Source organism: Syngnathoides biaculeatus, chromosome 2 (assembly GCF_019802595.1).
Source record: "Syngnathoides biaculeatus isolate LvHL_M chromosome 2, ASM1980259v1, whole genome shotgun sequence".
In the NCBI taxonomy this organism is placed as follows: Eukaryota; Metazoa; Chordata; class Actinopteri; order Syngnathiformes; family Syngnathidae; genus Syngnathoides; species Syngnathoides biaculeatus.
Window position 1 is genome coordinate 23802427 of NC_084641.1, and position 11985 is coordinate 23814411.

Below are 11985 nucleotides of genomic sequence, written 5' to 3' on the forward strand. Positions count from 1 at the left end.
ATTTGACTATTCAAAATCCAGTTTAAAAAGTCGGGAGTTTATATTTTAGCTTGGAAGTCCAAATTAGGATAACACTAACTCATGAGGTAAAATATTATTTCAGAGAACTTTTGAGAGGCAATAAGTGCACAAGTAAAGAGTAAAGTCTCAACAGAACTTTAGAGTAATTACCATTGAGTTAATTGATTAGTTTCTAATTTTGATGAATGAAAACTCAAGTTAGCCCCCTCTCGCCAAAGTATTGTGCAGTACAGAAGCGCTAAATGATGAAATCCCTGATTTCAAAGCCTTGTCTAGCTGTTTACTAAAACTGGACCCCCGTCTGTTCAACCTTTCTTTGCAAACTGGACTGTTCCTCAAGGATCAGAAATCTGTTGCAGTCATCGCACTCTTTAAAGGAGGCATTGCCACTGATCTGATCTGTTGTAGCTCCATCTCTGTTCAGCTCTGCCTGACCCAAATTTTTGGAAAAAAAAACATCACGTCATCCAGAGACCGTGAAGGCACTCAACTCTGTATTTGAGCTTTAGATCAAGAAACAGTCGTACCTCTGCGATGCTAAAATTACTAAATAATATTGTAGGTGCCATAGAGATAATGCAAAGGCATTTGGTTTTGTTAATCATCCCGTTCTACTTGAAAGATGACAGAACTTTGTCCTCTCTAGAGCCCAATCGCTCCCTTTAACACTCACCATTGTGAAGTGTATTAAAACTTAATGGGCTTTTCATTGTTAAACTCTCCCTGGCAAGACTCCACCTGAACTTTGAACTCTGCTCACCGTGCATACCACCACCCACACTCTCTCTCGCAGCAGTTTTATTGAGTCCAGATCACTTTTGGGCAATCTTTTCATTTCTTTCTTCTTCCTTTTTTTTTTTTTTTTGCCCTGGAGGACTGGAACACTCGACAACAGGGGTCTCAAACCGACGGCCCTCACACCATTTGCGGCCCGCGAGGCGATATTTTGAGACCCCCACATTAATATGAAAGTATAATGGTGGTGCGGCCCTCAAGTTTTTTATGGATATCACTTTTACAGAGATGTGTGCAGAGCTGACGAGCCGACCAATCACGGTGTGGTAGCTGGCTATTGGGCGTGTGACATCGACCGGGCTTGATGCAAGCCGTTTTCAAGTTACAGCAGCTTTACCAGTCTTATTTTTTGTTTAAAAAAAAAGTTCTTTGAGAAGAGAGGATTGTTTTTAATTTCTTTAAACTCCACATGAGTCCATGCGCCCCAAGGCTGCGCCCCAGCCTCAGCCAGACTCCGCCTCCAGCGGCCCCGAGGTAAATTGAGTTTGAGACCCCTGCTCTACAACAAATAGTGAGTGACATCTTTCATCCCATCAATATCATTTTAACACTCGAAAAGTATTTGTTTTTATTTTGCTTTGTTCTACTGTTTTTGGCTGCAGTCAGCCAGGCCGGTGTTACAAATTAGAATCTGTTCTCAGCTGACTTACCTGGATAAAAAGAGTTTCAATCAATCAATCAATCAATCAATCAATCAATCAACAAGTTGCTCAAATTGTGACAGGTGAAGCCAATTAATGTGATGGATTTTTTGCAAAGTAGGCACTACATTTTCTATTGATGGACTCTCAAGCATGCTTTCAGTCATAAGCACAGTGATATGATGAGATAACTTCTACTCCATTTATTACAAATCTAAATGAATGTGGGGTGTAATAAATGGCTTACGGCACATTAATCATGCATTAACATAATTCATTGATCCGTTCATATTTTGCACATATACAGTTGCACGTGACAAACAAACGTTAGTGTGTATTCTGGCCACGCCAGGTTCACTTCTATCGTTTGTAAGAATAACAGTGCATGAAGAATGCTATCAAAATCAAAACTGAGAGCTGATGACGTGCGAGCTCCTTCTGCTTGACTAATGTAAAAGTTGCAAGATTGCCGGTTCAGATGGAGCAGAAGGCGGGTGGGCAGGTTAATCGGACTTGGTAGTCCTGGCATTGCTTCTCCGACGGTTGTTCACGATTCACACAAGCAAAGCCGTGAGTGGCATCGTACCTGGAGAGTACATATAAATATAAATAATACGTTTGGTTGGAAATTTGAATCATGAAATATTTGACCTTTCTCCTCAACTCTTTTAGCACTTTTGCATTGGACAGCATCAATTCCTTCAATTATTTTCAACTCTCAAATCATGTAATAATAATATAATATAATAATGTTTTTTTTTATTTTTAAATGGTTGAACATAAAATGTTTTGTATGATCAATAATATTTGTGTACCAAACACAATATCCCATAGTTTTGGACACAGTGCTGAAATAACATTATCCATCCATCCATTATCTGAGCCGCCTATCCTCAAAAGGGTTGCACATAGAGACAGACAAAAGTAACACACAATCATACACATCTAGGGGCAGTTTAGAGTGTCCAATTAATGTTGCATGTTTTTTGGGATGCGGGAGGAAACCGGAGTACCCGGCGAAAACCCAGGAAGCCACGGTGAGAACATGCAAACTCCACACAGGGAGGGCCGGGATTGAACCCACATCCTCAGAACTGTGAGACTGACACTCTACCCAGTCGCACCACTGTGCGGCCGCGAAAACATATTCTATCCATCCATTTTCTTTGCCGCTTATCCTCACGAGGGTCGCGGGGAGTGCTGGAGGCAATCCCAGCTGTCAACAGGCAGGAGGCGGGGTACACCCTGAACTGGTTGCCAGCCAATCGCAGGGCACATGGAGACAAACAGCCACACTCACAATCACACCTCGGGGCAATTTAGAGTGTCCAATTAATGTTGCATGTTTTTGGGATGTGGGAGGAAACCGGAGTACCCGGAGAAAACCCTCGTAGGCACGGGGAGAACATGCAAACTTCACACAGGGAGGGCCGGGATTGAACCCCCGTCCTCAGAACTGTGTGACTGACACTCTAACCGGTCACACCACCGTGCTGCTGCAAAAACATATTATTTATTATCACTACCAGGTGATATGTATTTATAAAATGAAAGCTGAATATTGAGTTTTTTTCGATAGTTTTGTTGCAACAGTTTTCCAGATTGTTCTCGATGGACTCACATTTGAAAGACGTCGCCTGTCTCATGTGCCGGGATGCCAGATGTTGTCATGGCCTCCACTGCCACAGGCTGAGGGCAAACCTCAGCGGCGTTGACCCGTTGCAGCTCGACGAGGGTCTCATAATCGCCATCGCTGGTGGGGTCATCCAGATCGAACCAGCGAGTCCTGCAACCTGTCACTTTTACACGAGACAAAAATAAACAAATAAAACTAATTAAAAAAACAAACAGTATTAGTTTTTACATGTTGGATCTTGATGGTTCGATTATTATTTTTTTTTAATTATTATTTCTTATTATTTTTGGACACATGAAAAGGAAAAAAAATATGCTCACTGTGACAGAAATCGGAGGGACACGTCATCATCACTTCATAATCTGCACATTGTTGGTTAGTCGGCTGATTCTCATTGATGCATGCAAAGCCAAAGGTCACATCATTGCTGGAATTTCAAACACAACAAGAAGCAAGGATCACGCCGTCGCCTTCTGCTCTGGTTAGGCCGTAAACAAAAGACTCACGAGAGGAAGACGTCTCCAGTGAGTTCGGAAGACAATCCGTTTGTCGTCCTGGCCTCTATCCGGATTGGATTTCTGCAGACCTGTCCAGGGTAAGTCTTCAGGAGCCGATACAAGGACTCCACGTCACCCTCATCTGATGGGTCATCACTATCCAGCCATTGTGTGCGACACTCCTGTGACTCTGAGACATCAATCTTGACATTTCCACGAAGTGATCATGAGATTATAACTGTAGTGGGTACAATTTCTTGTTAGCATTGTACTACTCCACACCGATTGAGGTTGACCGTCATGTTTAGCTTCTTCCATTTTCTAATAATTGCTCCGACAATTAACCTTTTTTTTTTACCAAGGTGCTTGGCAATTTCTCCACAGCCCTTTCCAGCCGTGTGGAGTTGTGCAATTTTGTCTCTGGTGTCTTTGGATAGCTCTTTGGTCTTGGCCATGTCACAATTTTGAGTCTTACTGATTGTATGGGATGGACAGGTGTCTTTATGCAGCTAACGATTCAAGATAATACATGGAGTGGAGGTGGACTTTAAAAGGCTGACCAACAGGTCTTTGAGGGTCAGAATTCTAGCTGATAGACAGGTGTTCAAATACTCATTTGCAGATGTATCACACAAGTAAATCGTTTAAAAAAATTATACATTGTGATTTCTGGATTTTTCTTTTTAGAATATCTCTCTCACAGTGGACATGAACCTACGATGAAAATTTCAGACCCCTCCATGATCTCTAAATGGGAGAACTTGCAACATAGCTGGGTGTTCAAAGACTTATTTTCTTCACTGTATATAAAATTCCAATATATATATCTATATTATAAACTCCTTCCATCCATTGTCTGTAGCGCTCAGAGGGGATCTGGAGGCTATCACAATCAATGGCTGTGCACATATAGGCAAACAACCATTCACACCTACGGACAATTTAATAGTCTTTAATGAAGCAAACATGCACATTTGGGAATTTGGGACGAAGCCAGGTAATCGTGTCATCTTCACACAGGAAGTCCAGATTCTAACCCCGAACCTCAGAACAGTGAGGCAGATTTGCTCGCAATATTTTGTGGTAGTGCAATATCAAACATACATAACATGATTCCAGTATTATCATTTCTCACATCTATCCACGTTTCTTCACTGATTGGCAGATTGCGGTTCTGGCTGATTGTCAGGTGTGTTTTTTTTTTTTTTTTTGTATAAAGAAGAAACATGACTTACTTTGACAAAACTCTTTGGGACACGTGAACCTGACCTTGTAGTCTTCACAGCTCTTGTCAGTTTGATCTGCATTCACACAAGCAAATCCGTAGGCAGCGTCTAACCTGTCAAGAAAAGATTGTGACTCAAGGCTTGTGCCTCACATGTCCTGATACTGCATTTTCGCACCTTAAAAATGTCTCCGGCGTACTGGAGGCAGACTCGGCAGAAACGGTCTGGACTTGGATGGCTACTGGCTGATGACAGATCTTTCCGGGGTACTTCTGGCGGAGGTCACTGAGGAGCTCAAAGTCTCCATGCCCTTCCGGGTCATCCATGTCAAACCAGCCCGTCTGGCACTCTGTGGAAATTAGAACCGCAAAGCAGCATTAAAATGAAGAATCCCTCATTATTTGGATCGTGTTTTTGTTCACTTACCAGAACAAAACTGTCCGGAACAGGTGAACTTGACCTTGTAATCGACACACAAGCTCCCGAATTGCTCTCTGTTGAGGCACAAAAGGCCCTCCGACGGACTGTGCCTGAAAAAAATCATCATTAAATCCAATATTATAAGATCACTATTAGTCCCTTGCAGCTTCATGATTTGTATTACAATTTAGTAAAACTGAGTTGATTTGTATGCTACAGAAAATACTACAGCGTGAAATAAAATAGAACAATAAAAAAATAAAATGAAACAAAAGAGAAAAAGCCAGCAGTGAAAATGAAAATTAACTTCTATATTTATAACAAGGACGTACTACGGAAGCGTATTGCTGCCACGCCACACAAAAAAAAGTCGCTATCACGTTATAACGTGATATGTTTCATGTCATACTGTCGATGTTGCATGTTACAACATGATATGTTTTACGTTATGATGTGGTTAGTTGCACGTTATAATGTGAATCCTTTCATGTTAAAACATGAAAAGTTTCACGCTATAACGTAATTCATTTCATGTTATAGTGTGAAACTTTCATGTTATAACATGATATGCTCTACGTTATAACGTGATTCATTTCATGTTATAACATAGATTCGTTTCACGTTATAACTTAGAAAATAATAAATAAATACATTTCACCCCTCTTGCCCCTGCCCCCCCAGGAGGCAATTACTTCTGGTTCTACTACATGTTCTACTACATTACTACATGTTCTTGCTCCATGCCTACGAGCCAATCCTCGGGTACACCACAACTCCATTAAAACCTCACCGAATCCATGTTTTGGGCGATACTCATTGAGAGTCCACTTCTAGCTGTGTCTTCCTGCACGCCACCTTGGAAGGATGTGAGAGATCACAGGGTCGCAACAAGTTGACGCCAAATTTTCAGGTTCTAATGTAGAACTTATTGGGTTTCACCGTGATGTGTTTCATGTTACAATGTGATAAATTACATGTAATGACGTGGGTCATTTCAGGTTATAACATGAAATGATTCAAATTACAACGTGTAATTAACCACATTATAACGTGAAACATATCATGTTATAAGACAAAACATTAACATTACAACGTGAAACATATCACGTTATAATATGATAGCAATTTTTTTTGGGTGTGGCAGCAATTTACTTCTGTAACATACTTTCCTATGGTTAAAAAAAAAAAGTATAATTTAGGAATTGGAACAGCTTGGAAATTAACCAACATCACAAAACCACTTTGAATTGAGAGGAAGTAAATGCAGACATGTTTATTGTTTGTGGTTGCAATTTGCAATCGCAGAAGAGTGCACTGCATCAAACCTTCATGTCAATTTTCATGTGGCCAAATCAAGGCAAAACCGCCGGCATACGTGTGGAAGATGTTCGTCGTGTGCTCAGACTTGATCCCGGCAACGGTCTGGGTCTCCATGTCTACTGGATCCGAACAGATCCTGGTCCCATGTTTCCTTCTCAAGTCAGTCAAGAGCTCAGAGTCACCGTCTTCTGAAACATCTCCATCATCAAACCAGGCAGTCTGACACACTGGGGGAAAACAAACTTTTAAGTATTCACTCACATTCCGTCAGTATCAATGAACCCACAACATGAACGCGGAACCTACTTTCAAGTGCATGGACGGCAGACGAGTGCAGGTCTGGAAATAACAGTAATGTATATTAATTTGAATGTATAGTATTTTGTAAATGCTTGAAAAAATTGTAACAAATTTTGAGACTTTCATTCTGTTACCTGAGACAAAAAAACACAAAACAATGCCCTGCAAAAACACATACACACACAAAAAAAGTGAAAACGACGACAACAAAAATCTCAATTTGCAAATAAATAAAATAGGGGGAAAAAAAAATTCAGCTCAGTTTACCTGAAAGAAAATCATGACTCTTCCGCTGACTGTGAAGGGAGCAAAAATAATATATTATAAATAAATGGAGCTAAAATAGTCTTCCAGGCTCCGAGCTTCATCTGTACTGCAGAGATTGGATGTAAGTGATAGATGATCACGTCCTCTAGATTCCTTTTCTGCCCAATAGACGTACTCCCCTGGGACCTTGCGGAGGGCGTGTGATGCGTTTTGTGTTACTGCGTTTCCCACAAAGGGCGACTCTCACTTAAGGCATAAAAACAATCCACTCCACCTCCGTTTCCGTCACTCAGGTGATTAACCATGATCGAATTTAAGACGGAACTCAATGAATGGATACTTATTTTGGAATGAAATCTTGAATGCTCCAAATTTATGTAACGTAACACTTTTTTGACCTCGTCTTTCTTGTTAAAAAAGGAGCAACAGTGATGCAGATTCAGATGTAATTAGAACTTTTTGGCTAGGGTAAACCACAGTGAGTGCAATGCAAGACTAATTTGGTGCTTGTCATCCAAAATGACTGATTTTTTTTTTTTTTTACCATAACAAAGCAGCAGTTAAAATGAATACATGCACATGCAGTATATACACATGGTGCATGAATACAGGATACAGTAAAGAAAATAAGTATTTGAACACCTGCTATATTGCAAGTTCTCCCACTTAGAAATCATGGAGGGGTTTGAAATTTTCATCGTAGGTAAATGTCCACTGTGAGAGAAAAATCCAGAAATCACAATGTATGATTTTTTTAAATGATTCATTTGTGTGATACAGCTGCAAATAAGTATTTGAACACCTGAGAAAACCAATGTTAATTTTTGGAACAGTAGCCTTTGTTTTCAATTACAGAGGTCAAACGTTTCCTGTAGTTGTTCACCAGGTTTGCCCACACTGCATGAGGGATTTTCTCCTTCACACAGATCTTCTCTAGATCAAACAGGTTTCTGGGCTGTCGCTGAGAAACAAGAAGTCATACCGCCTATGATTTTCTATTGGGTTTAGGTTTGGAGACAGGCTAGGCCACACCAGAACCTTGATATGCTTCTTTCCTGGCTGTGTGCTTCGGGTCGTTGTCATGTTGAAAGACCCAGCCATGACCCATCTTCAATGCTCTGACTGAGGGAAAGAGGTTGTTCCCCAAAATCTCACAATACATGCCCGCGGTCATCCTCTCCTTAATACAGTGCAGTCGTCCTGTCCCATGCGCAGAAAAACACCCCCGTGCTTCACAGTAGGGAAGGTGTTCTTGGGATGGAACTCATCATTTGTCTTCCTAAAAACAGTGGAATTATGACCAAAAAGCTACTTGACAATTTATCCGTAGCCCTTTCCAGCCGTGTGGAGTCATACAATTTTGTCTCTGGTGTCTTTGGACAGCTCTTTGGTCTTGACCATGTTACAAGTTTGAGTCTTACTGATTGTACGGGGTGGACAGGTGTCTTTATGCAGCTAACGACCTCACACACGTGCATCTGATTCAGGAAAATACATGGAGTGGAGGTGAACTAATAAGGGCGGACTGACATGTCTTTGAGAGTCAGAATTCTAGCTGATAGACAGGTGTTCAAATACTTATTTGCAGCTGTATCACACAAATAAATCGTTTAAAAAAAACATACATTGTGATTTCTGGATTTTTCTTTTTAGATTATCTCTGTCACTGTGGACATGCACCTACGATGAAAATTTCAGACCCCTCAGTGATTTCTAAGTGGGAGAACTTGCAACATAGCAGGGTGTTCAAATACTTATTTTCTTCACTCTATATAAAAATATATACTCTTGAATTTACATAAAAAGCTATTTCCTACATAGAAACAAGATCTTCCATGGACAGAGCGGAGGCATCTCTAAACCCTGCAGTCAATCAGACTTGAAAATGGATGTAAAATTATGACATTAGTTCAGCCTAACCTTCCCCTCGGGGAAGGATGCGATCCAAAGAAATACAACACTGAGTCATTAATATCACAGCAACTAATGGATAAAGTGTGCTTGACCAAAAAGGGACTCTCTAATGCTGTGGGCATTAGCACTTATTTTATTGTTCATCCCCCTGAAAAAGTAAATTGTTTGTTAAATTACAGTATTTCTTTTGATGATTTTTAGCAGAGTTTGACCAGCTCCACATTTTGGTCAAATCTCCACTTGAGCTGTGACGTAAATGACAGAAAAATGTTTGAATCCCATTTGCCTCATCCGCGATAAGTGATTCATTGTTGTTAATTTTCACGAGTTTTGTGAGCTGTTTTCTAGCATGATTGCACAGCTCACCTTTGAAAAACTGGTGTTTTCTTTTATGTTAGTTTTTGCATGATCTGTCATCGCAAAATTTTGTTGGCCACAGGTTGGATGTCAACAAAACAGACGCCTACCATCACAACATTCTTCCAAAATTCCAAAAACCAAACTTCCCCATCCAATTTCTTCACAGAGTGCAACCGACACTCACTTTTTTTATATATGAGACCAACCACAAAAATATGAGGATTTAAATTTGTTTAAGCTACTCCGACTTAATGCAGCGCCAGGATTTACACTGCTAGGTCACCTCGAAGCTCTTCCGCCCCCCGAATTAATTCTGAAATTTGGTAACTGTAATTATAATGCCAGTAACACCGATGGCAATTAGCTAGAAGTTGCATCCCAAATTGGAAAATCAAGTTAAGAAAACCCCCTAATGGGGGGACTGGCTAAGGTTAGGTGCGTGAGGCTGAACCCCTCTCAATAGGAAAGGGGAGGTGCACGGGTCCTCCGACTCTACAAGTCCCCAAAACTATGGAACGCCCCATCTTCAAAACAAAATGGAACATTCCCCCCTCCACACCAATTGAATAATTACAGGGAGTCTTCTGTCTACGACTGCGATCCGTTCCTAAAGTAGCGATTAAACTTGAATTTCAAAGTCGGATTCCACCATTAAAGTCAGAATTTACATCAAAATACTTTGTATAAAAAACAAATACATTGAAATAAGATGATGTACTTAGCATTACCGGTGAGAGGTGAATGGAGAAGAAGAAGGGGAGGCTGTGCTTAGCTATTGCGAAGGAACCTGGTCCTCAATCCTCTCCATGTCGACAAGTACCAAAGAACCTTGTTTTCTGGTCATTGCATCCAACATAGGAACACAATCCTTCATCATATGTGCTAAAATACGGGCTTTGTCTTTAATAATTGTCACCACGGTTGACCGACTGAAGCCTTGGTGGTGTTGGTGTCTCTCCTTTCTCCAAACTTTTTATGATCTTGAGCTTCATTTCCATGGTAATGGATTATCTTTTGGCTGCAGAAGCATTGCTAAAAGACACAGCTTTCTTCTTTGGGGCAATAATGTCTAAAATGGAGAGCAAAAAAATGCGAAGATACACCCGGTGCACAAACACGGACAAGCATTAGGCAGACAAAATGGCGGAAGGGGGACGGGCATTGTAAAGTCGAAACGTCTTCGGTAGAGAACCTTAACCTGAGGACTCCCTGTAATTTAACCAATTTTGGACATATCCAATAAGCCAAATTATGCGTGCCAACCTCCTTCCTGTTTAATAATAAATAGATTCCGACCAACCTCCAGATTTAGACATATTCAACTAATTAACATCAAATCCCCCCATCAAATTGTTCCCATTGTCACGTCCCATCGGAAACGAGAGTAGGACCCAAATGCAGGAACTCGGAAGACGCAAGGTAGTTCAAGAAGAGACGCGTTTATTGTATGCAGAGGTCGGGGATCGAGCAGGCAGTCCGGTGCAGCAGCGGTAGTTGTGACGTCGGGCGAAGAGAACAGATGAGCGGACAGGCAGGAGTCGGTACACGGGGAAACAATCAACGCAGGCAGAAGGTCAAGGAGTCAGGCTTACAAGGTTGGTCGGAGAACGGACGAAGGTCGGTACACACAGGTTCAATCAGGAGTACGAGAGTGCTGGAATGGGACATAAAGCTCAACGAACTGGCCGAGAACCAGTCGTCACCGGGATGATCAGCCCGCATGAGGCGCAGGTGTGCGCCTCCCAATTAGCGCAGCCGCGCGGGCACCCGCACAGCTCGTGCTGAAGCGGCTGGATCATGACACCCATTGAGTAAGCCTACTATGTGTAACGTTTCGGCTATTCTAAGCCTTCATCAGGCGCAGCTTACTCTCCCAATGTGTTGCCCCCTCTATGTCTTTGTTACTTGTGACAGAAAAAGTTCATTGAGCTGGTGGCTTTTTTGTGGGCAGAGACGTGGGTAGAGTGTCGGGGGGGGGCTGAAATGAGGCTACAAAATGGCACGTTGTCCGTTTGGAGCAGCGGATGTCTTAATATCGCATTGTTTTGAGAATTGATTTCACCCCATTTCAAAAAAGATCTCACAAAAAAAAAATAACTCACAAAGACACGAGGCACCGCCCAGTATTCAGCTGCACTGAAGAACATGGTTCATATCATTTCACATCATATCATATGAACCTTGTTTTATGCATGCAGGATATCGATTGTGAAAATACGTACACGACCGTCTCCATTGTTTTGATCATGCTTACTTTTGGATGCGGTTGGCTGTGCAAGAGCGCGTTTGACCACATTCGATGCAGATACCATACCTTAGCCAGTTCAATTCCATTTTGGAGGATGCTCGGCATGCGAGGCTACATACTCGGTGGATGTCATCATGGGTTAGACAACAAAGCCTTTCAAAACGTTTGTCTGTCCTGCTTTCATGTGCCGCAGATTCGTCATTGCAGATCACCACTTGTGGACTTTGGGAGAGGTTACGGCCCCTCTAATTCTCTGATGGAAGTGCCTCTTGATCATCGCATTGTCGGGGAAAACTCTCACTTTCAGCTCTAGTTGTTATTTTCAATTGTATCTTTTACA

At 41.6% G+C, this 11985-nt stretch overlaps 1 protein-coding gene across 1 annotated transcript; it reads right to left on the reverse strand.

Moving 5' to 3' along the window:
• Nucleotides 1-1845: 1845 nt before the first annotated feature.
• On the reverse strand, nucleotides 1846-11097 carry LOC133495980 (uncharacterized). The gene is made up of 12 exons (XM_061811092.1): nucleotides 10990-11097; nucleotides 7124-7152; nucleotides 6991-7018; nucleotides 6863-6895; nucleotides 6612-6783; nucleotides 5243-5346; nucleotides 4994-5165; nucleotides 4826-4929; nucleotides 3600-3780; nucleotides 3414-3520; nucleotides 3079-3256; nucleotides 1846-2043 (listed from the first exon to the last, which is right to left on the reverse strand). The coding sequence occupies exons 1-12, from the start codon at nucleotides 11063-11065 to the stop codon at nucleotides 1932-1934; spliced, it is 1296 nt and encodes a 431-aa protein (XP_061667076.1). The 5' UTR covers nucleotides 11066-11097; the 3' UTR covers nucleotides 1846-1931.
• Between the last annotated feature and the right edge of the window lie 888 nt (nucleotides 11098-11985).

Excerpts from the sequence above, each read along its gene's own strand:
- LOC133495980 (XM_061811092.1), bottom strand. The coding sequence starts at position 11,065 with ATGTCCCATTCCAGCACTCTCGTACTCCTGATTGAACCTGTGTGTACC. Across the intron at positions 6,784-6,862 it reads TGCCGTCCATGCACTTGAAA|TGTGTCAGACTGCCTGGTTT; the intron begins GTAGGTTCCGCG and ends GTTTTCCCCCAG. Across the intron at positions 3,521-3,599 it reads ACTGGAGACGTCTTCCTCTC|CAATGATGTGACCTTTGGCT; the intron begins GTGAGTCTTTTG and ends TTGAAATTCCAG.